The 25217-nt window shown below is 40.2% G+C and overlaps 1 protein-coding gene across 1 annotated transcript in view; it reads right to left on the minus strand.

The window, feature by feature from the left end:
• Positions 1 to 3796: 3796 nt before the first annotated feature.
• The window catches only part of wwc1 (WW and C2 domain containing 1), a 48200-nt gene continuing 26779 nt past the window's right edge, over positions 3797 to 25217 (minus strand). Inside the window, exons 7-22 of the mRNA XM_054625652.1 lie at positions 23283 to 23429; positions 22642 to 22712; positions 21410 to 21655; positions 18269 to 18358; positions 15500 to 16182; positions 13058 to 13175; positions 12587 to 12757; positions 11259 to 11451; positions 10860 to 10997; positions 10270 to 10319; positions 8576 to 8765; positions 7937 to 8104; positions 7674 to 7766; positions 5823 to 6053; positions 5528 to 5646; positions 3797 to 4752 (exon numbers count right to left, since the gene is read on the minus strand). Coding sequence (XP_054481627.1) covers positions 4686 to 4752; positions 5528 to 5646; positions 5823 to 6053; positions 7674 to 7766; positions 7937 to 8104; positions 8576 to 8765; positions 10270 to 10319; positions 10860 to 10997; positions 11259 to 11451; positions 12587 to 12757; positions 13058 to 13175; positions 15500 to 16182; positions 18269 to 18358; positions 21410 to 21655; positions 22642 to 22712; positions 23283 to 23429 — 2775 coding nt within the window. The 3' untranslated portion in view covers positions 3797 to 4685. The remainder of the gene's footprint in view (positions 4753 to 5527; positions 5647 to 5822; positions 6054 to 7673; positions 7767 to 7936; positions 8105 to 8575; positions 8766 to 10269; positions 10320 to 10859; positions 10998 to 11258; positions 11452 to 12586; positions 12758 to 13057; positions 13176 to 15499; positions 16183 to 18268; positions 18359 to 21409; positions 21656 to 22641; positions 22713 to 23282; positions 23430 to 25217) is intronic.

Consider the following 25217-nt stretch of genomic DNA (forward strand, 5'->3'; position numbering starts at 1 on the left):
TTAAAAACAGACTGTTCCTACACAGAGAGTCCTATTCTTTAAAACTACTCGCTCTACAGTGGAGGAAAACAACAAAACAACAAACACTTTACATTCGGGAAAATCAATGCAAACGTTTCTCTACATTTCCAGCTTCTTTCAGATCACATAATGGCGGCCATGTTTGGACATTTAAAAGAAAAAAAAGAAATGATAGTTTACGTGTTGCTTTCCAAAAGGCACACTCTCTCACATAACCGCAAAAGGCTTTCATTTATTTCACAGTGTTCCCCACAGTTAAACCCCTCAGTCCCACGAGAGCTGCATTCACACTGCGGGAGGAAACCAGATGTGATGTGCTTCTGTCAAATGACTCGTGACCTCAGTCTGAACAGTCAGATCGGAATTCCCACGTCTTTTATGTTGCTTAAGTTTGTCGTGACGATGGAGCGATTTAGTGGAGAGAAAGTGAGGTGTTAAGGTGTATTCGGACATCGTAAATTGCAATAATTTTGATCAACCCCTTCAGGATGCACGATTATCTACAATGACACCGATCTCAGACTCAACTAATTGTGTTTAAAAGCAGTTAAAGAGAGACCGCTCGGACGTAGAAGCTTTGATCAAAGAAGGCCGAAGGGTAAAGAAATATTACTGCGGCCTCAGTTCCTGCTTGTGTACTTCTATGTGAGCATCGGGTGTTAAATCTTTGGTATTGATATTTTGTACATTGTTAAGTTCAGATATGTGACTGTTCAGACTGATATGAGAACCAAACATTTAGTTCCTGCAATGTGAACGCAGCCTCAGAGTGAACATCCTCACAGCTTTTGATTCAGTTCACATCAATTTTCCCTCCATTTTTTCTCGTCTTTTTCTAGACGAGGTGAGAACAGCTGCAGTGTTGTTGGATTATTTATGTATTTGTGTGATATTTATCATTCCTATAAACAAGTGTGCAATATGTTCCTACTTAAATGTGTTGTGACTTTCTTTTTTTGTGGAATTAAAACATTTACAGTATTAACTTTTTGGGAGATCACTGAAGGATTGAAGGGTGACGTAGGAGGGAAAAGGAACAGAAGGTGGAGACAGTTAAAGAAAATGGGTCAAAATCAACTTCCTCTGTTGGTCTTAAACATACACACACACTGAAGGCAACACATGAACTACACAAGCCCCAAAAAAAAGAAAGTTAAAGGTCGACTCTCCTCTGGATCTGATCTACAGTTCAAACATCTTATGAGCTACTGTTTATCTACAAACAGAGAAACAGAGTAACATCTGGAATGACAGCAGCAGAGAGGTTTTTTTTGTCAGCTACATTCTTGTTTACACCGGGAATGGAAACATGATTATGTGAAGGGATTGTGTCACATGATCGACACTTTCATCCAAAGCACCCAACGTACCCGAAACAGAAGATTAGTACGGTGACCCAGCAAGAAGTGAAACGCTGATGATGAACTCAGCATGTCTGACCATCATTTCTGAATCAATCTGGGATTATTTGTTTCTGATAAAGCAGCGTGGAGTTCATTTACCAGCGAGCTGGGTGGGAGATTCTGGGACTATGACTCAAAACAACAGCAAAACATCACAGTTGAGGGACTTCTAGTCCATTTTAAGGCTGTAAACTCAACATTTATATATGAAATTTGGAGAAATTGTTAAAAGGACTTGAGGTTATCAAGCTAAAATCATTTCTTTTTCATGTTCTGATTCACTGCTTTCTGCTATTTTATTGTTTTTTTGTTGTCCTTGTAGTTGTTTTCTTATTTCTTTTTTCCCCCCTTAATCTCCCTTTAGTGATTTAGAGCCACAAAAGTAACTTGTTTTCAATCTGTGATGCACAAGATGTTTTATTATTCAGTGTCCAATGGATAACATTTTTCAAAATGTTCTACATTTATCTACATTTCCCAGAATGCCTTTTAGCAACTTTTTTTTGTGTAGTTTAGTTGTATCTGTTTTTCATATTTTTCAGAGTTTTCTTTTTTATTAATGCTATGAGGTGATAATGATTTCCGCCACAAAGTAGTGCCGCCGTGGTTAGTATTTGTAAATCTCTCTTGTAGTGCTTCTTTTCATTTTGTCAGTTAGATGTATCTTTGGACTGTGGTCACTAAACTCTATGTAGAAGAAATATGATAAGAAACTGGTCATAAAAATGAGGTAGTAAGCAAAGTAATGAGAACGCTTTTCCAGTTCTTATTGAAAACTAAAACTGTCTTGTTGCTGCAATGCATTCTGGTCTATTTCCTACTCCTATGGTTGTTTAATTTGGCCTCTATGTATCTTCTCCGATGTGAAAGTCAGTTTAAAAGGCTAACTCAAGATTAAAGTCCTCCCTCTGACACCAAAACGGCCTCAAGAAATCTTAGAGGATTAAAAAAATAACCTTTAGAAACATAAAATATATCAACAAGAGTTTTACTTTAACGCAGGTGAATTTTTGAAAGAAAAAAAAGGACAACTTCTACAACAGCTACTCAACATCCAGGTACAAAAACAAAGAGTCAGTAATCAAAAGATGTGCCAGAGTCGAGGTCTGCTGCTGATTTATAAGTCAGGTTGCCTTGGAAACAGAAGTCAGACATCCAGAAGTCTTCACTGAGCTGAATGGAAATCACGTAGCGGGAGCACAAACAGTTAACTAACTCTACTCCGTCATGTCAGAGGTGTAGAATGACAATCCTTCTGAACAGATACAGGTAAATACACTTTCTCCTCTGATTTACAAAGCAGATCACCAAGAAAGTGCCCAAAATTATGTTATATATTTATTCAGTTTGCTTGAAATTACTTTTAGAGTTTTAGCATTCTGGAGGGCCAACAAAAAAATATATTTTATTTCCTTTTACATTGATTCTCTGAATGCACTTATTTCTCAAACTTCAATGCAGTCCTTAATATATAACCCTTATATAACCCTTAAAAACGTTATATTCACATACACTAGAAGGGTCTAACGATCCAAAACAGAACACTGGTGCTTTGATTTAGGCAGATCATTTGCAAATAATACCTTTTTTTTTTTTTTTTTTTTTGTGATTGGTTACAGGACTGTTTTAACTTTTAGCTTAAACTTAAATTTATTTAACTTGTAATTAATTGTGGTATGGCGCAAGACGAGAGGATTGAAACCTGCGGAAATTCATTTCTTGGCCTCTTGGGGGCGGCACAACAATACGTAGTCATTTGAACTCATTGTAAATCTAAAACCATCGATTAGTGCAGCTTTAAAGACTTGATCAGAAGATAGTTGGGTTCAGTTTCTGCTGGGTCACCATGCTAACCTTATAGAGATTCAGCTGCAGAGCATCCAGTTTGATGAGACATGAGAGCGACTCAGATATGTATCCAAAACATCCAGTTATGGGTTGAAACAGAAGGAAGGAAAGTCTGATAATTAAAACAAATTTTTTAGTTCACAGTCATCAAAAATACATTTGATCTTCACTTCCTGTGTGTGTGTGTGTGTGTGTGTGTGTGTGTGTGTGTGTGTGTGTGTGTGTGTGTGTGTGTGTGTGTGTGTGTGTGTGTGTGTGTGTGTGTGTGTGTTTCGACAATCTTCCTGTGCTTTCGACAATCAACAATCATTCCAGCGCATTCGAGGCAAAGGTTTTTGGATTTCTTTTTAATTTTTTCCAAAAACCCACATCAAGTTTCTTTTTTTCTTTTTTTTTTTTAACTTTTATCTCAAGTTACTTAAAGTGCAGACTATCCGATCATCTACCTGAGTGTTAGTGAGAGTTAATGTTGTTTCTACACTTTTGTGTGTGTGTGTGTGTGTGTGTGTGTGTGTGTGTGTGTGTGTGTGTGTGTGTGTGTGTGTGTGTGTGTGTAACTGTTGAGAGACAATCATGATTACTTTCTTATACTTTTGACCTGAAGTGAGAAGAATCTCACCTCTTGAATCATCACATCCAGTTCATTCAACAGTGTTTGTAAAGTAAAGAAACAATCCAGTTTTCCTCTCTTGCTGTCGTAGCATTCAGCTAACGAGGCCGGAGCTCAAACAGAAGGCATGCTGATGATGATGATGATGATGCTGATTTTGAACCATCTGTGCTTTCTATATTGTTCACAGCAGACAAGCTTCAGGTGTGCTTATGTTTGTCTGTGCATAAAGTTTTCAAAATGCTTTAAAAAAAAAAAAACACAAAAACTGGAAGGGCAATATTACATGTCTCTTAACTTTAGATATTTATTTTGTGTTATCATCAGCTTAAGTTGCTTATTTTGCTTCAGTACCATTGTTTTGTGCTATATACATATATATCTGTTTGTCCAAATGTGTCATTTTAGTACAAAACTCTTTGTATGCACATGTGTGACCGTGTGACTTTGTGCTGGAATGATTTTAAACACCTAAGAGCCTATAAATAGCCTGTTAGTAACAGAAACACAACTATACACAAAGTGGAAGAGAGAGTGAAATAATAATAATAATAATAAAAAAAGAAAGCTCTAGCAGTGCTATCACTAATTTACAAACAAAGACTATCCACATAAGAAACGTTGAGCTCTTTAAAAAACGTGTTTCTTCACGTTTTTAGAGTGTTTTTCTCTACTTAACAAATCATTATGGTTGGGTTTTTTTTAAATTCTTCATAACACCGCCAAACGTTTGCTTCATTTGAATGGGAACAGCAGGTTTAAGACTGGAGGAGGGGGGGGGAGAAATACTTTGAAATGGTTCTCTACACGTCGTCGGCCGGCAGGTCGGGGATGCTGGTCTTTGCTCGTGTGAAGAACGCCATCTTCTCTCTGAAATCACAAAGGGAACAGTTGAACACGGTGAGATGTTAAAGGCCGAAGCAGACAAGTGGATTTTAGTTTCATGACTTATTTTATGTTAAAGTAGTTGGATGAGATGTTTATGCGAACTTTTATATTAAGAGTTTGCTTTATATTTCCTATTTAATTTGTTGTTTTGGTTGTTAATTATCTGTCAAAAGTTCTTAACAAATAAATAGAAATGTTATATATTTGCTCTTTATGCACTATCACCCCACATTTATGGGGCAAATATGTCCTATTCACCTGGTTTCCAATAGGGGCATTTCTGCTGTGTTATGGAGCACTGCAGTGTTTGATGCAATGCATAAAAAGCTGCTGCCTCTCATTTACATATCTTATAATGGAGAACTATCCCTCCTTGTATTTCAGAATGTATCTACATGTCTGCCCCAGATTACAGGTAAATATATTATATGAGTTTATGTCACAATGCATTTCTGTGTTTATATTTGTCTCACACTACTGTACATTTCTATGAGGAACATATTCACACATTATTCTTTAAATTCCATCCTCTGCCTCTTCCCGTCTGAAATACAACCTTTAAAAAGTCGTTATTCACACAGCAGGCGAGGAAGTATGTCTATTTTTTATTGAGCAGTTTTTAACACATACTGTGCTGAAAATAACATTTAATGCATTCTCATCCTTGGTAGTCTGGTGGTGGTCTTATCTAGAAACAAACAACTGAGTCGGTTCTCTGTCCAGCTCTGACTGGAACCTGGTCTGCCGTTTCTCCCACCTGAAGGTCTGGACCTCGGGGACCTCTTTGCGGCTCTGGCCCCTGATCTTGTGGACGTCCTTGGCTGCCGCCCTCATCATCTTCTCCACCCGCTTCTCCTGCAGCTGCTCCTCACGGGTCTGAACAGGAAAAAGAGCACAAGGGGTGGTCAACGATACTGAATTCTTCTCTTCTTCTTCTATAAATTTAAAGAAAAAAGTGCCCTCCAGAGAACTAAATCTTGTGATCGGAACACTTGAGCACACCTGGATTTATTGGTAATCAGACCTGAACTAATTATAGGATGTTCATTCACCTGTTTCTCGGCCTGCTTGAGGAGGAGTCTGAAGCGTTCGTCTTCTTGGACCCAGGCCGGCAGCTCTCTCTGGCCCTGCTGCCTCGCCTTCTCCAGCTGCGACTTCAGCTCCCGCAGCACCCGCAGCTCCTGAGCCAGCCGGGACTGCCGCGTCCGGGACACCTGCAGGTCCATCTCCAGGTCCATGGACGTCCGCAGCAGACCGTCCAGACCTTTGACCTGCATAGGAGGCTGAAGGGGGAGGAGAGAGAGGGAGACAGTTAAGTTCTGCAGACACGTAGAGAAGTCATAGATATTCAATAGCGCCTCTCTCGAACTCTCGTTGATCAATAATAAAGGCTTCAATACTGAAAAATAACTTAAGATCAACCCTGTAAGATAACAGAAAACACTCCTTTTCTCTAATTTCATTACTTTCCAACTCACCACTGTTAACAGAAGCCGTATATTGTGCTAGCATTGCAGTTCCTTCCATATCAAACCTGTCATATTTGAACACATTTACGTAACAAAGAGCTATACTCATAAGCCCAAAGGCTGATAAAGACAGCGATGTTTTTAATGTCTACAAATGTCTTAAGAGTCACCTGAGCGCACAGGAACAGCTTGAATTAATAGCAAATACTGTCACCAACACGGGATGTGGGTTTGTGGATTTCTGTCCCAGGAGGGACACCGAGATTTCGCTGCCTGCCTCTAAATTAATAGAAGCTGGCAAATGTCAGAGCTGCATTAAACATTCAGACGGTTATTAAATATTAAGAGTCACTACACTGGGAGTCGTCTGGCAGCTTGGAGACACGAAAAATGCAAATAGGCTCTCCGTCTCCCTCTCTCTGGAGAAAAGAGAGGGCAGTTAATGTGGACGTAAACCTGCAGGTTGGACTTCACTGTTAAACTGTCACGAGCTTGAGAAGCATGGAGATGACAGACGATAACAGAGGGACAGAAGTCCAACCACTGAGACATCTTTGACTCAATAAACAGACACAAATTTGGTCATTTCAACTCAAATTGTTACTCTTATGCGTAAAACATCAGCTTAAACATAAAAATATATAAAGCGCATGGGAGCATAAAAGATCTGACAAAGACAGACATAAAGGTGCTCACTGAAAATAATCAAAGACGGAATCATAATTCTTTTAAAGTTTCATTTTATAGTTATCTGTCTAATTTTCTCACTGTTTCTTTTTCTACTTTTTCTAAGCGCTGTGTAACTATGTTAAGAAAAATACTAAACAAGGTTATTATAATGACAGAGTGAAACTAAGAACAATTTTTCTGTTGAAAGGTTAAAATAATTCAATAAAAAAAGATTCAGGCACATTACATAGACTTTTGGGACCATAAAAATGTTCATTAAAAGGGAAAATCCTGACTGGAGCTGCTAACACATTTTCCGACAAGTTGTTGAAGACTTTGATGATGGTTTTAAGTTAAGCACACAGCAGCACAGACAGAAACGTCACAGCCATACACACACATCGTGCCATCAGATTGAGTTAAGACGCCCTAAAGCTTGCAATTTCTAACACCTAGCCCAAAAAATCCTGAGGAGGAACAAGCTTGAAAGCATTTGTTACAACTTTGAGATTTGTTCGAGTGAGAGAAGGTCTGGTAATGTTGTTGTTCTTTTCTGTGATCTAATAGTCAATGTTATATTGTGAACATAAAATTGAATGTAAAGTTTCCATGAAAGGAAAATTAGAAAAATGTTTGTGTATGCTGTGAATTATACTTCTTAGAAAAAACACTGGCATCAGCAAGAATTTATGACAATATGACTGCCTAATCTGACACAATGACAATCTTAAAACACACAAGTATTAGAAAATAAGTATTTTTTACCTTCTTCATGCGCATGCTGCGTCTCTCCGAAGCGTTCCGGACAAATGGAGACTTCTTGGAGAGGGTGGAGCTGTCGCTGTCACTGCGGTTAATCTAGAAAGACACAAGTGAAATTTCAGTTCATGAACCCAACTGTACATTTATCAAATTATTAAGAGGACAGGGTTTAAGGTCTGTTTTTTTCTCTCTGTCTGATGTGCTGATGTTTCATTGTATTGTGGTATATCTGCTGATGACATCACTTGTCAGAGGGTTTCATTTACCCTGCAGATGTACTGGCTCTGAGGTCCGGGAGAGAAGGTCTTGGAGCGGATGATGGTGTTCCCCCTCATGAAGGGGTTCTGCTGGTGGACGTCCGGACGGCGTTCCTTGGGTCGAACCACCGAGCAGTGGTGGGACGACAAGTTGTCCATGCTCGTCTCCTTGTTCACCTGGACAAAGAGTGCACAGCGTTAATAACGAGAAGACGTAGACAGATCAAGAGAAGAGAGACTCAAAATGTTATAAGTATAGTTTAGGAGCTTTTTTTAATGTCTGGTAAAATGGAAAATGATAATTAACTAACTAACTTCAACTCTTTAGGAAGTATGAAAGTGCAACTTCAACAACCTATAAGAAGACAGAAGAAAACAGCAAAAACCAAAAGCGGTTTAAGATTTCCGAAACTAAATTTACACATAAAACGTTTCCTTTAATTTAGTCAAAGACAACTAAATGTCTAAATTTTAAAGACAAGGAATGTTTTTTGACATTTTTGGCTTCTCAGGCACGTCTACCCAGGACAAAAGATGGCCAAGAAGAAGATTTCAACTTGAACATGGAAAGAGCTACTGCATTTTAGTCCATTTCCTGCTGAAGTGGGTGTTGAAATTTCCCTCTGTTCCTAAAATCCCCAAAGTTACCTTTTCTGTGATGGCTGCTGCTGTTGGAGGTTTGGTCACCTTTTCCTCCTCCTCTTCCTCCTCCTCCTCCTCCTCCTCTGCTTCCCATTGGCTGCTCTCAGGATAAAACCCGTCCTCTTCCTCCAGAGGTCCCACTCCCTCCACGCCATTTCCTTCCTCGTCATCAAACATGTCCAGAGCGTCGCCGTGCCTGACAATCAACAACAGAGATGCTGTTAGAAACCTTCTGATCTAAGGATCTAAGGACTCATATCCTCCTCCTCCATTTTCTGATTTAAATGATAATTATGCTAATTTTAGAATGTATTTTATGAAAGTGAAATTGTTGTGCAGCAACATTTATTATTTAAGAACTGCTTTCGTTGAATGAATAAGGGTTTTATTTATTTACTAAACATAGTCTGAGAGTGCAACATAACTAAATTATTGTCAACATGTTTATATTTCTCAGGGTAAAAGAAAGATTGTTTGGTATCGGCTTCAGAAGTCAGTGTTGTTTCACATCATATCCAACAATACTAAATATATACATATAGCAAGAGTGAGAGTGTGTGTGTTCAACCAAACAAGATTTACAACTTCTCTGTTGTCAGGCTACTACTTTCATGTTTTTTTGTGCCAGCAGTCTCGAGTTGAATCAAGATTATTTTTGAGATATTTCCTCCTTTGTAAAGTCTGTGTACCCTTGAACTCTTTATGACCTGCTGTTGATTGCGATTAGCAGGTGCTACTGTTACTAACAGAGGCTTGTTGAAGACTGAGACACTGTACATTGTGCTAAAAATATAAGGTATAAAAGCCAAATATAAAATAGGTTGTAAAGAATTACATAAAATAAGATGACAACTGAAAATCTGTCAGTTTTGCTTCTGTAAAAGAGGATGTGCAAAACTCAAACAATGATATAATATATAGTAGGTATATATACTTAGATATTAGATGCTGTGAATGAGAGAAGTTACATGTGAAAAAGTGATTGAAACAAAATACTAGGCGGTCTAATTCCTTCCTTCCTTTGGAAGAAGACAGGTGTTGTGTAGAGAGGACACATTGACCTCGGGCCACATGGTGATTGTCGTAGGAGTGAGGGAGAAGAAAAGGTAGAAGTGTCATTCAAAAGACGGGGGGGAGGTGTATCCGAAATTCAAGCAGCTTTATTTACAGTCTGAACCTGCCAGGTTACATTCTGTGTGAGTGTGTGTGTGTGTTACGTCACTCCTCAAACACGCACGTGGTAACTGACTGCTTTACTTCTGCTAAGTGAAGCAATAAGATCGACTTTCAGTATAAAGGTATGAGGCTTACAAACATATTTATTTACATTCTCTTTAATAATAAATAATCACAAAATTAAAACAATTAAAAAATACTCTAAATACGAATATTGATTTTTTTACAAAGGTAATCCTATTGTAGAAGGCTTAAATAACCGTCATCTACTGTAGATAATTCTTCTTCTTCTTAAAACACCACTACAAAACAGTGTAACTGTCCCTTTAACATGCAGTTTGAAGATTCCCTCACATAAACATCTAGAAATTGGTGGTTTAATAATTGGAGAAATGTTAAAAAGAGTGGCGGAATAAAAAGAAAATAGAAAAATGAAGACAGAGGACAACGGATGGTCACAAATATGAGTAAAGGAGGGAGTTATTAATAAAATAAAATAGATGTTGGAAAGGGGACACACTCACCACTCATTGTCATCGGGAGCTCCGACTCTGTCACTGCTGGAAACACGAGTCTAAAACACAGAACAGACACACATCAGGATCAAACATCTGTAGGTTTACCATGTAATTTAAAAGTGTTGTTATCGGACTGTGTTATAAGCTGTTAACTTGTTTTACTAACATTAAAACAAGTCATTGTTTGTTTTATTGTCACTACTGTCTTTTCTTAATAACTAATGTTTTTTTTTCTCCAGTCATCACTTCATTTACCACAAAAATGTGTTTTATGGGGGGCGGTAACCTTTTGACACATTTCCTGTGTAATACAAACTACCTGACTAAAACCATTTACACAGGTGCAGCCTTAGCACAGAGAGAAAATATGTCATTCATTTAGCTTTTAACATCACAGGTCAGTGTCAAATCTCATATTTAAATGTCACTCTGGTTTAATAAAAGGGGGAAACTAGCCTCACTAATAATAAGCAGCAAAAAGCATACTGGCAACTTTTCAAAAATGATTTTCAAATAATTTCTGAGCTGTATTGTGAGTAAAGTAAGTATCAGTTCATATGTGAACCAACAGGTGACAGTGTCTCCCCCCCATGTACCCTTTCAGAGCCGCCGGCTGTTCTGCTCTCTTTGTCCTTGTTGATCTCGCGCATGTAGGCACGACTCAGCAGATTGTACCACTTGGTGCATCTCTCCTCCGAACAGCTGACATCGGCCAGGCTGATCTGGGCCCCCGCCTGGAGGGGAGGAGAAAGGGAGATCATGTTAGAAGACAGAAATATCTGGAGGGTTGCAGGTCATTGTGTCTGTTCAGAAAATTCTACCCTTTTGGTCTTCTTTGAGTGTTTTCCATAAAACCATCTAATTAGTCAGCTCAACCAGACAGTTGTGTAATATAACCTTCAAAACTGACCAAAACAATTCAATCTGAGCTGTAACAGGATGATAACAGGAAACAAAATACATTAAAACAAACGATCACTCCAAGTTCTACTAACCAGACACTCTTCATGGCCCGACTTGCTGGTGTTGCAGACGTCGACCCTCAGTGTCTTGTGCCGCAATGCACTGTGGGATATCTGCATGCCGAACACCTCGTTGATCTCCACGACATCCTGAGGCAGAGAGCCGCGTGTTCGGAAGAGGCAGCGGGTGGTTTCCACGCAGGGCAGAACCGCAGAACGTACATATCTGCAAGAGACACAGGAGCAAGATTGTATCATCTGCATAAAAATGGATTTTAATTAAAGTCTGTTGGAGTAAAACTTGCATCAGTCTTTGCTAATATTATTCACTTCAGTTGAAGCCTGTGCAACTGTCCAATTCAATAATCTGTTTCCTGTGTCGTTCATCTCTGCTGCCTCTGACCAGAGTTCACCAGTGTCAAACACTGACTACGTTTACGTACACAAAATATTCCCTTTTTGCTCTTATTCCGAAAAAAAAATACTCCTACTAAGCTTTCTCTAAAGAATGCTCCTAAAACTAAAATTAAATCGGCCTATCCAACATGTCATAATCGGAAAAAATGCTACATTTAGATAAGGACCCAATTTGGAATATCCAAACAGAATATCCTCCATATCACAATCAGAATATTGTCATATTAGTAATAATCGTGGAATATAATTTGGTCACTGTTTTTTGCATCTTGTGTTTGGTAATGGAAGACGAAATATTTTAGCATGTGGCATCACCCTGTTTTCCTGATATTACTGTAACAGGCTACAAAGTGCAGCATCAGTCTCATACGCTGTTTACTCCATATGATTTCTCTGATCAATATACTTCATTCGCTATGTCGGGCATGTGACATTACATCCCGTTTTTGTGTGAATCAATTTGTCAGACTGAAGGTTAATGTGAACATGCATAACAAGCTGACATAGTCTTTCTCAAAACTGATGGGACAGAGTATATACGAGTAGCATCTAATTAAAATTTCAAGGTTGATAAATCAAATGAAACATCGTAGTAATGCTGGTTATGATGAATTTTTGATAATTTGTAACAATTTCCTGTTATTAGTTTGCATAAGCATCACTTATTCCAATGTAAACATACAGAAAACCCCCTCAGACACACATCTTCATGAGCAAACAGACTCTCTACGGAGGTGTTACACATGGCAGGCTGCATGCAACAAATGGGACACGCCTGAGGAAAAAGTAAACACTCTTTACTCTACCTGTCCCTGTCTTCTCCACACATACATTATTCACTGTAACTGTGTCTTGTCTTTTGTTTGATCTGCATATGTAAACATTTAAACCAAAATAACTCGCCAAGCAAGTGTCATCTAATACACAGAAGTAAAAGAACGTACATTTTCTGGTCAGCGGGCAGACAGAGGGCGCTGCAGTTGGATAGCTGCATGACGTAGATGGTGAAGCGTTGGTCTCTGGACTCGTAGCGGAAGCCGAGCTGCACCTGGGAGCAGGAGAGCGCCAACCGCTCCTCGTAGGAGCTCAGGAGGAGGTCTGCAGGGAGGCCCGGCCTGGAGGAGACACAACCACCCAGATATAAATGCTTCTGAGTACAATATCATGTAAACAGAGACTAACGAGGGACTTAAAATGTTTATTTTTCTACGCTGTGTAAAAGACATGTAATTACACCATAAAGGTATGGTGGCAAATTTCTGATATTGTGCTGAAGGCCTATGTGAAAAATAAGGATTAGAGAACAAAGGTACAAAAAAGATCAATAATTATTTCTTATGTACAGGGCTGGTCAAAGGTCACCATTCTGGATGTTCATTTTACAAAATGTATTGTAAATAAAAGGGTCTTCATACCTGCGCTCCGAAGGCTCGTACACACCGCTGTCCCCGGCCACCGACTCGTCAGACACCGCTGAGGTCACGCCTATCTTCATTGGCCCCGCCCCCGTCCCCCGCAGTTGGGGAACCGAGTCTAAAGAAGACAGGAGAAGAAAAAACATTTAACGAAAGGTATTTTTTCTTGGGTTATTGTTTAACTGTTTGAATAAGTCCAGTGACATTCTGTATTTGTCTTATTTTGTCAAGACATGAATAAGTAAACAATGAATTGATCCTTTAATATGTAACATGTAAATGTTACAGGTAAATGTATGTAGAATTAGCACAATGCTAAACGGTACATGCTAAAATGCAATCTACCTAAAACGTGCACATATTTAACTGGCCAATACATTATATTGCTAGATGATGTCACAAATAGCAGTGGTCTCACTGAATAAAACAAGGCTGGCAAATCTGGCTTTTTTTTTTTTTTTTTTTTTTTTTTAAACAGTGCTGCTGATGACCTGATCACAGCCTTATAAATAAAACCTGGCAACATGTTCAGAGCTGGCAGCAGCGATGGAGAGTGAAAAGGACACCGGACACCACGTCCACCTTTCACCTGAGGCTGCAACAAGAACCGGAGTCACGTTCAGCCGCGTCGGAGGCTCAAAGCCCAGATCAAACTTCAACAGAGCCTGACTATAGTTCAGCTTTAATTCATGTCAGTTGCAAAAGTGACAGTGACACACGGCTCATGTCGGCAATTAAGGTACTTAAGACACTGTTACTTCTTCTCAGAGTCTTCACATGTAGACATTAGAGTGCTGCAGGGATGACGTGTTTTCATAGACCAAGTAAGCATCGCAGTGGTTCCTTCAACAAAAAGCCTTTTTCATTGGATTTTGGATTATTGCTAAAAAAGAAGATCTGTGGTAATCACAAGTTTATGATACCACCTTGTTGTTTACTAAGAAGTAAAAAGCTAACGTTAGGCTATAAACAAACTACTACTTAAGCTTGTGTTAACCACAGGCTTCATTTCAGAATCTAACTGAAAACCCATTCACTTTGAGAAACCTGGTAGTCCAAAAATGATAAGTTGGTTTCAGGTTTTAGGGCTCATTCCGGCAGCACTCTACAGACATCATTATCTCAGATGTCCAAAACAGATTAACATCCATAAATCTGTTTTATAAAATCATAGAAAAAGATGATACCATCAGGAGAACCTGGCCGAAATACTTCACATTTTTTAGTTTCCTTCAGTATCAAAGCACTCCACTATATATCCATAGGTATATTTCAGGAGCTGCCATTAGGTAGTTCAGCATACTTTTATATGTCGCTTTGTCCAACCAACAGTTGAAAAACTCAAAGATATACATTTTACTATGATAAAACAAAATCCTGCACTGCAATTTTGTTCAAAACTGTTGTGTTTGAATTCTCTGTCAATCTGATACAAATGTGATCTACTTAAAATATATCTCTTTATACATATAAATATATATACATATTTGAAGCACACATGCTCACATGTGACCCACCGGCTGTAATCCAACACCCTCCTAACCTTCACCTCCCCTCAGCTCTCCTCTCTTCATTGCTCCCACCAGAAATCAGGTTTCACACACAGTATTGCATTTCTCATCACACACACACACACAGTGAAGAGGAGAAGGATTCCTGGTATCCTGCTTTCCAATAAAGTTGGAGTGTTTTCTATGACGTCTAGTCTTACAGAGATAAAGGTGTTACATCATCAGCCTCTCTGCCGTAGTCTCCTGTCTCTCTCTCTCTCATTGGTGCTCCTCTAATTGCAGACAATTCATCACGATTATCATTCTCCTGCTATTAACTGGAATTATCATTTGAGTCGTTATCCTGCAGCCCTGCTGAGTTATTATGCAAACATGTTTTTTATTGCCGTCAAGATGTGACATGATTGCTTTGAGGATAAGAGACCCAGATTCACTCACAGGATTTATGACCATTCAGATTGTATTGTAGTCTGTTTGGAAGACTTTCCACGTTGGGTTCTTGTGGACTTTTTCCTTTGGTTCCAAAAGAGCCAGCTCTGTGAGGAATTGGTTTTCCCAGTTTGATTTGGAAGAACTTTACTGGTCTGCACAGAGCTCTGACCTCAACTCCATCCATCACCTTAAGGATGAACTGAAATGCTGACTGCGAGTTGGAGCTTATCATGTAAAATCAGCTTGTGGAGAAAATCCCTACAACCAGGTACCAAAATCTGTTGCATAGACTGAACCCAGAAGAGTGGAGGATTTCATAGCAGCACATTAAACACTCGGTTTAGGAATGCCACATCACAAACGGCTGAGATGCTTGTCACCGCTCTATGTCTCCCCACTTTTTCTGTTATTCTACTAGATGAACTGGCATTTCTAAGGCACATATTATGAGTTGCGAGAACATTTTGAATGAATCAAAGAACAAAAGCTTCCCGTTTACCTTTGACCTCCTCGCCCAGCGCTGTGTTGTGGTTCTGCTTCTCCTCCGACCTCCCTGGACCCCCGTGCTCCTCCTGCCGCTGCTCCTGAGAGTCCAGGCTGAGTTCAAGTTCCGCTAGCCTACTGTGGAGCTCCAGATCCAGGCTCAGCCCGCCGGGCCCCGTCTGGCCTGTGAATGTCTCTCCAGAAAGGAAACTAGTGTCCGTGACCAGCGGCGAGCACGGCGGAGACAGCGAGGAGAGAGACGACCGAGGAGATAAAGAGCTCATAGAGCGGGGGGTTTCTGACTGTCTGAGCGCCTGGATCCTGGATGACCCCGACTCCGCTCCGACACCGCCGACGCCTCCTCCTGCACCTCCTCCAGCAGAACACACCGCGTCTACTCCTGCTTTTCCCTCAGGCCTCTCAGCGTGCCTCCCTCCGGAGCCCGTCACCACTTCGTGTTCATGTATGGTGGTGATGGAGCTGGAGGGGCGGTAGCCTCCCTGGCCGCCCTCCTGCAGGAGGCTGTCCAGCTTGTTCTGGAAGTCCGGGTCGGCCAGCTCCGGCTGTTCCAGGTAGATGTCGGTGAAGCTGAGGGAGGAGGTGGAGCCCAGGCTGGAGGTGGTGGCCAGCGAGCCGCGGCTGGACGTTAGAGAGCCTCGACTGCTGCCGGACGAACAGGACAGAGTGCTGGCCGACAGGCTGGAGGAGAAAGGAAGAGTTATGATTAAGATTTCTCCTTTTCCTAAACCGGTGTTATCAAGTGATGTTAGAAGCCGTTATTCAAGTTGTCAACCAGTCAGACAGTGGCAGAAAAAAACGCTGTGATTTTAAGTGCAGGATCAACTGTGTTTCTGAAAAACCGACAGATAAATAAAGAAGAATGCACATTGATTTCACATTATTTCTTTTTTAATCTTACATGGACAATTTTAGAAAAATGTCAAAATGAATAATAAGAACGACCTTCTTTAATGAGTCTGAAGAATCCGTGATGACTCAACTTCAAATTTAATTTGTAACCACTTTGTTTTTGCTGCTGTACTTGGACGTTGCTCTGGAAGATTAACTTCAAATTAAAGAACTAACTTACTAATAACTCTTATAGCTGTATTTAACAGCATAGTTTATGATTTCCCAGTGAGTTGACTGAAAGACAACGGTGAGAGAAAATAACAGATCAGAGGAGGTTCAGGACAAGAGAGATGGTGAAGTGAAGAAAAAGTGACAGGGAGTCTTAACGAAGAAGAGGGAAGAAAAATGAAGATTAAAAAAGCTACATGGTGTTTGGAGCCGGAAGCAATACTGCAGGCAGACTTCTGTCCTCCACACGCTTTCCTTTTCACTTGTTTCCTTTCCTTTTCTCTCTGTAGGTTTCCTCTATCCCTCCCTGAACTTTTCTCTTTCCCTCTTCATGTTTTAGAAAACTAAATTCTCTTAAAATAATTTTGCAAGATCTCAAGAGTGCAGATGAAAATCAGCTTATGATAAACAGATCACAACTATTTTAAACAAGGATTCCTTCATTTATTTAGGATGTTTTATGTATTCTGAAAAGCACATTATGTAGCCTTTATGTATTAAATGTGCTGTATAAAACTTTAAGTAATAACAAGAGATTTTTTGTTAACTTTTTTCCACATCTCCCGGACCAGCAGGCGAGATGTTTATTGCCAATTTGCAAAGCTTCAAACCAAATATAGGACCTAAAGTACACCTTAAATATTGGACTTGAGGGCGTACTTTCAGGAGGAAAGTAGAGTCATTTTCTTTCCCCCTCTCTCCATCCTCTACTCTGCTCTCATTTCCTTTCCTCCTCTCCCTGCATGAACAGCTCTCTAATTAAAGCAGGGAGGCTCGTTAGTGAAGACAGAGAAGAGTTCCTGTCCGCCGGGGAGACGTTTGATGTCCATCACACGAGGAGGACAGACGGGATAAATGAGACGAGACAAGACATAAGAGAGAGAGGGGCTGAAACCAGCCTGAGGGGGAGACCAACAGCCCCGTCACTATCAACCTTTCAGAATATCACTGTTGAATTTAAAATCCACGACTGTTAAATATTAAAGGAGAATATTAAACAAGTACAGCTCTTACAACTGCCTTGCATCAGCTCGTAAAAATGTAATTCTGGGGAGGTATCTGGGTTGGGCCGGAAAAATTAGATTTGTGATCATGACTGAAATCAAAAAATACGAAGAGAACAAAATGTCTTTCATCTTCAGCAAATGTTTGGTCATTAAAGGTTAAATACTTCCATCGTGGCTCATTTCACAGCCTCCCCTCCTCTTCACTTCAAAAGCCCTGCAGTCTTTGACTGCCTGCTTTGAATCTAAAAACTAGATGATTTTTTTTCAGTGAGTCATCCGGTGGTCAACGACCTTGTAAGAGATATCTTGAACTAAAGTAATGATGGATGAAATAAATGGCTGTGTAAAAAAAAAAAAACAGTGCAAATTTAAATTAAAAACTAAATGACCTGAAGAAATGTGTTGAATCTGGAACATGAGGGAACTTTATTCTATGCCTTTGCTCTCACATTTCCCTTTATTCAACCGTCTCTACTTTACTGAAGATAAAAGGTCAGCCTTACCTCTGTAAAATATTTGACAATTACTTTATTCTATGCTTAAAATATTACGAGAAAGATTCAAAGTCAGAGAAAATAACTTGGTGAGTGCAATGTTATTGTAACGGACAATTCTACAAAAATAACATCCAAGTTGTAGTTAAAAAAGAAGAAATTCTCTTTTTTCAGTTATTAAAGGCAAAAATGAGATGAACAAACCTTTTGAGTTGAGTATGTAGTGATGAGGCCAGTCGGACCATCTCCTCCAGCTCTCTGACCAGCTTGTTCCTCTTGCAGTGAAGTCGCAGTCTGAAATGACCCAAAAATATAAATATTTTATAAACAAATATACATACGTTGTATAGGTTTTTTTTTTCAGTCAGCTACAGACGTGCAGATGGAAAGTAGCGTCTTAATCTACTTGATTTAACTATCTATAAAAAATTAACTAAAACAAATCAGATCCTTTGTCGCCTGCTTCCAGGTTGGACATGAGTCACCCTGAACATAATCCTCCATCTCTGCTAACACTGGAGGTGTGAGCGTTTAAGAAGTTAACAAATATGACACGACGGCGGCGATGTGTTCGGGTGTCATTTGTTTGTATGAGCTTTGTTTGGAGGAAACCCGTCCTTTAACAGCTGTTACTATGATCCATGTTTTGAGTGGAAACAGGCCAAAGAGGGGAAGCCTTTGGTCGGGTTACAGGTTTGCTGGTGTGTGTGTGTGTGTGTGTGTGTGTGTGTGTGTGTGTGTGTGTGTGTGTGTGTGTGTGTGTGTGTGTGTGTGTGTGTGTGTGTGTTCATATTAACTTTGTGACTGTGTGTCTTGTTTTTAGTTCTTCCATATTGTACATATGTCTTTGTGTTTCACATGCCAGCGAGAAAGAAAGGTGTGATACTGACTAAAATGTTACTGTAGCACAAAGAAAACCAAAAGCCGGCAACAAATGTCTGGTGAGATTATTTTGTTCATCCTCTGATCTGATAGTTCCTGATTTGAATCAAAATGGAACATTTGCATTTCAGAAAAAGTGTTTGGTGCATACAATTAACATATTGAGAGGAAATAAAAATGCAGGCAAAGTTCTGCAAAAGTCTAGAACATAAATAGAATAGAAAAATAACAATGAAAATATGAAAACAATACTATAAAAACTACAGTTGGGTGCATTAATATTGAATGTGCTTAAGTTCTCAGTAAAGAAAATACGTGCAATTCAGTGTGTTTGTAGTAATCAGGAACCGACCCAACCCCAATGATACTCAGTCTAACTGGGCCGGGGCCCATTGTATTGTCACAGGTCTCAGTCTGTGTGTCAATATAGCTTAGACTGAAGTGGATGCAAGTGGATTCTGTATCTCATCTAAGAGTGCGTCATCATCATGAAAACAGAAAAATGTGTTTGGAGGCAGATGGAGAATGTGAAATGATGTGTACCACTGCTCTCTTTCACTAAATTCCTAAATTTGGGGTGAAGATATCCAGCAGTGACACCCGTTGGTTTGTCAGAATAGGTGTCTGGTAATGTGCATGGAAGTTTTCGAAGCACATTCAATACTTTTTTTAATGATTCTGCAACTTTTGTGTAAGAGTTTGGGGTTCTCATTTTAGAGTGGGTGTTCTCACGCTGACATCTGCCTCCCTCTTCTGCTTGTTTTGTTATGTTTTTTGAAGAAAAGCAATTTACTCCTTTGACATTCTCATTATAAGATAACACACAATGCAGAGCAAAGCTTTGCCAAACTTGAGTGGAGGTCTTATGGGCCATATCTGTCATTATACAGTGGTGGGTTTGTGTGGAGCCTTTACATTTTTTTACTAAAATGTTCTGTTTGTTTGTTTTGTTTGCTCCTTTGTGTTCTTTTTTGTTTTGTTTGTCTTCGCCCTCTGTAAAGTGTCTTTGAGTACCTAGAAAAGCGCTATACAAAATTAAAGTATTATCATTATTATTATTATTAAAACTTACAAAACAATTTAAACACTCAGGGACACAGATTTAGTGAATTTGACGTCTTCACAACCTGCAGACACTGAATACATGAGTGTCTGCATATTTCGTGTGTGTGTGTGTGTGTGTGTGTGTGTGTGTGTGTGTGTGTGTGTGTGTGTGTGTGTGTGTGTGTGTGTGTGTGTGTGTGTGTGTGTACGCACGCAGACTACAAGAGGTTCTTTTTGTGACCAGGCTCTGCGGCCTCTCAGGTTACAGGAACAGGAGACGAGACACAAAGAGAGACTGAGCTCAGGTAGAGTCTAACCTGAACGCTGAATAACAAGCGTCCTGTTAGAGGGGAAGGGGGAGAGAGAGGGGGGTGAGAGGGAGAGAGGAGGAGAAGACATGCATCTTGGCGAGTCTGGTTCGCTGCCTACTGCTATTTCAGAAAAGAGAAAGTGCTACAAAACTGAGTGAAGGGTTAAAGGTGAAAGAAAAGATTTAGGAGAGCAGGAACAGAGAGAACATGGAAGAGTAACAGACTGGAACACTTTACTGAGAGGAGAGGAGACAAGGAGAGGAAACAAACAGGAGAGGATATGAAACAAGGAGAAGAGAGGAGAAGGGTGGAGAACAGGTCAGAGGACAGGAGAGAAGAGGTGGAGAGACAAGGAGAAGGGGAGAGGAAACAAGGAGTGAAGATGACAGGTTAGGAGAAGAGAGGAGAGGTAAAAAGGAGGAGGAGAGAAGAAGAGAGAAGAAGAAAAAAGGAGAGGAGAGGAGAGGGGAAGAGACAAGGAAAGGAAGACGAGAAGACGTTAGGAGAGAATACAAGGAGAAGAGAGGAGACAAGCAGAGGTGAGGAGATGACAGAAGAAGAGAAGGGACGCCAGGAAACAAGGAGTGAAGAGGACAGGATGAAAGAGGAGAGGAAACAAGGTAATGAGAGAAGAGGAAAGGAAAGAAGAGGAGAGGAGATGAGAGAAGATCAGAGGAGAGGACTGTAGAGGAGAGGATAGTAAAGGGGAAGAGAGGAGAAGAGATGAGAGCCTCCTCATTGTGCTCACTGTCATCCTCATCTCTAACTCTTAATAATCATCGGGGCGGTTTGACGTCTATAAAGGTCGGAGGAGTCAAACAGAAGAAGGTCGTTATTGTTTCATCGGCAGATGAGACAATAACGACGACAGTTACACTCATCACACCGCTGTCACCACCTGCTCCGACCTTCTGCATGACGGTGTTCTTCAGCCCTCCTTTAGACATGTAGTCAGAGCATAACAACAGAGGAGCTGGTCCAGATGTTATTGGCTTTTACGGTCAGCTAATGACAGATATGCTCTCGTCCTCTTTCTGTGTATTAGTATTTAAGGTGTGTACGTCTACCTTTATGCATTTTCTAATGAACTGTTCCATCATCTTCTCACCTCTCAGTCAGGGCCTTGCTCTGGTTGTCCCTGGCGGCCTGCAGGTCTTTCTCCAGGCGTTTCTTCTCAGACTCCAGCTTCTCTGCGTCGTTGGGCTGCAGGCGCTGGCGGGGGCTGACGTACTGCAGCTCCTTCAGCAGCTCCTCCTTCTCGTTGATGAGGATGAGGCGGTCCCGCTCCGGGTCCAGCAGCCCCGGCCACGCCTCGCTGTCCAGTTTGGCGATCTGCACCTCGATGGTGGCGATCCTGAGAGGAGCGAGGGGGAAGAAGGGAAGGAAGGGAAGGAGGAGGTGTAAAAAAAAAAGTAGTAGCATTAAAATATACGGAGAGTACCAAAAGAAGTATGTACTCATTATGCTGAATGGACCATTCAAGAATCAATAATATTACATTATATGATTATAACCATGAATCATTAATGTGTTTATCACTTTAATGATTCAGCTGGTAAAGGCAGAGCTCATGTTAACTACTTTATATACTTCTATCTTGTGAATTCCCCTCTTATCTTTACTTGTAATATTACATCACATTGTACTTGTTGATTCAAATTTGTATTATTCATCCGAATATGGAAAGTAACCAAAGTAAAGTTATCAAATGAAGTGGAGCAAAAAGTACAATATTCCCTTCTGAAGTGTGGTAAAACAGAAGTACTAAGTAGCAGAGTGGAAATACTCAAGTAAAGTACAAGTACCTCAAGCCTCTCCCTGCCACGCTTGTGAATTCTACAAGGTATCGCTCTGATTGGATAGGAATGAGCGGTGGCAATTTTTGGGTGCGGCCCACAGGCAGGGGAGAGCAAAGTTATGAGCAGATATTCTCAGAGCACTTCACCTACATATAGCTGACTGGCTATTAGGACGTTTTGCCAAATATTACATTGTAGTACTTGAGTAAATGTATTGAGTTACTTTCCGCCATTGATAACTTGTTTCTAATCAACCTGATAATCTTGGACAATATTGAAGCAATCAATTATCTCTCCATCCAGGAAAAGTAGATCAACAAATTTTCCAGTAAGTTACTTTCCGCCATTGATAACTTGTTTCTAATCAACCTGATAATCTTGGACAATATTGAAGCAATCAATTATCTCTCCATCCAGGAAAAGTAGATCAACAAATTTTTCCAGTAACATGCATGACACACACACACACACACACACACACACACACACACACACACACACACACACACACACACCTCTCTATCCAGACTAAGTAATGTACCTTCTCTTGGCCTCCTCGTACTTCAGACTCAGACGAACCTTCTCTGCCAGTTTGTTGGTGCTCGTCATGAACTGAATACAAACAGAACACATCAATTCATTAACCAATGCTCAGATCCTTTACCTAAGTACCAAAACAACATTGTGAAACCATTCCATTACAAGTCCTCCTGGATTAAATACTACATTAGTAATGCCCCCCCGACTAATATATCATTATAGATGACATCATAGGATCGTTAATTCTGACGCATCAATGTGTATTCGGGCATGGTACGAATTAATCATTTGTAGCTAATATGAAATCGTCCTAGACAATAAAACTTCATGACTGGAAAATATTCAGTTGTAAAATCCCTTGCTTTGCACAAAGAAAGACATTGTTCGGTGTGATAGACAGGCTGCCTTTTAAGAGGTCGACTGAGTGTCAATCTGTCAGCTCAGGAAAAACTGTCTGCAGATTACAGCTAACAGGCGGTAAACTTTTTGATGCTATTGCTGTTTTTTAACCTGTCTGACCATATTGAATGTTGTGCTGACTCCTGCAGTCCAGACCAAAGCCCAGACTGTGGGCTCTCTTAATACTTAATACTTCTCTCCAAGGTGATAAAGAGTGAAACTGATTTTCAGCCTGGGACTCACCTCGGCGGGGATGTCGGTCTGCGAGCCGGCGTCGGTGTAAAGCCGAGGGATGGACAGCTCAGAGTTGGCGAGCGAGGGACTGCTGCCCCACAACTCCTGCTGGGAGCCCGAGTCCAGCTGGAAACTGTCCTTCAACACGGCCAGTTTCTGGATGAACAGAGGAGGAAAAAAAACATTGGTTTACTGGAGATTACATGAGTCAAAACATGAGGGAACTGGGACACTGCAGCAGGAAACTACACAAGGAATACAAATAGGATTAAGGACAGAGAAAAAAAATATAGGGACAATAAAAAACTGAATTATTAAGTGAGCAAAACTAAGATGTGATACTTGAATATTGAATAGAGTGGAACTGGGGGATCAACCTATATTAATAGCACCTTAATTATTGTTTCTCAATCAAACATTTAGTCCTTTGCACACCAATCTTTTGTTTGATCATCTAGGAATTCAAGCTATAAAAAAACTTTGAAGTTTGTCCGACTCACTATACAAAGGCATTCAGTGAGAGTGGCTCAGAGCAAAGAGCATCTGCAAAATGACAGAACTGTTAGGTGTAAAAGAGCCCCCCCTTCTGTGTTTGCTCCATGTTCGCCATTTGTTACAGTGATGCAGCAGCAGAGAATGCTGCCGCAGTCGTCCTTTCATCTTTACAGCCGTGACGAATATCTAATATGACTGTGCGGTTCGTTTTAAAGCCTGCTGTGGAATGCACCTTATCTTTGCTTTACAGATGGGGCAGAATAAATAACATTCCACCTCTATGATAACGGCAGTGTTGAAGTATTTTGATGATGCTGTGTCTTAACCAACAAACGTTTCAGCATGAAGCTACTTGTGGCTGTTAAACATAATGTCAGCCCCGAGTGGAAAGCAGAGATAGTAAATACATTTATATTTAGGAGATTTTATGACCCACATATCATAAACTGTGTGCTCTTCAGACCTATATTTGATCTCATGGCTTTGGTTAAAGATAAACAGCAGCAAAACAGGTTAAGCGGATGTCGTTTTCTCTCAATGCAGCAGCTGCTAGACTTAATTTATCACTTCCTTTGTGAATCATCCACATCATTTAAATATAAGAGATTGTCCTCTTGTTTTCTGCACGTCATAACACGTCTCACCAACACTCCAAAAACTTAAAGATATTCATATCATCACATAGGATGAAGAAAAGCTGCACATTCTCACAACCGAGAAGCTGCAGCTAGAGAAAGTTTGGTATTCTTGCTTGAAAATTGACTATCAATTGATTATCAACATTTTTGTTGGTCGACAAATCCTAGGAGTCCAAAACTATGGTCGACATCCCACTGGTGGTATGAAAGCTCTGGTCCGGTGTAACGTAAGAGCCTCGCCAAAAGACCCAACAACTGCACTCCAACAGGCCCAAGTCTTATTAGTTATTTAACATACACATATTTCTACATCACTGAAATTAGTTGTGAGTCTGATACATATTAACAGAAATTAAATCTAGTATGATGTCACATGACGTCTGACATATTGATGAACTAGTATTTAGTTCATTAGCGTTAGTTAAATGCAGTCGGATTGGGACTCCTCAGTCTTTGATTGCAGCAGAATAGGTGGAGATGTATAATAGCTATGAGGTCAAAGGTGACAACACCGGCCTTGACAGAGATAATGTAAAGAAGTTACAGCTAGCTACATCAATCTGGGGTTTACCGTCACATGGCCAAAGGAACATCAAACACTGTACATCGAGGAGTTGGCTCTATACTTGCTTTATTTTGGGTATCTGGAAAATGGTTCTTGGGAAATGTTGGTCTTGTAGATAGTCGTAAATGGTCTGATAAGTCTGGGAACCTGGACTAATCGATTATTTGTTTCAGCTCAAAACTGTAGCTGTCAGTGAGGTTCTGTTGGTAAAAACAGACCTCTCCATTTCTCTCGTGGTTTCTCTGA

This window comes from Anoplopoma fimbria, chromosome 24 (assembly GCF_027596085.1).
Source record: "Anoplopoma fimbria isolate UVic2021 breed Golden Eagle Sablefish chromosome 24, Afim_UVic_2022, whole genome shotgun sequence".
NCBI classification, from domain to species: Eukaryota; Metazoa; Chordata; class Actinopteri; order Perciformes; family Anoplopomatidae; genus Anoplopoma; species Anoplopoma fimbria.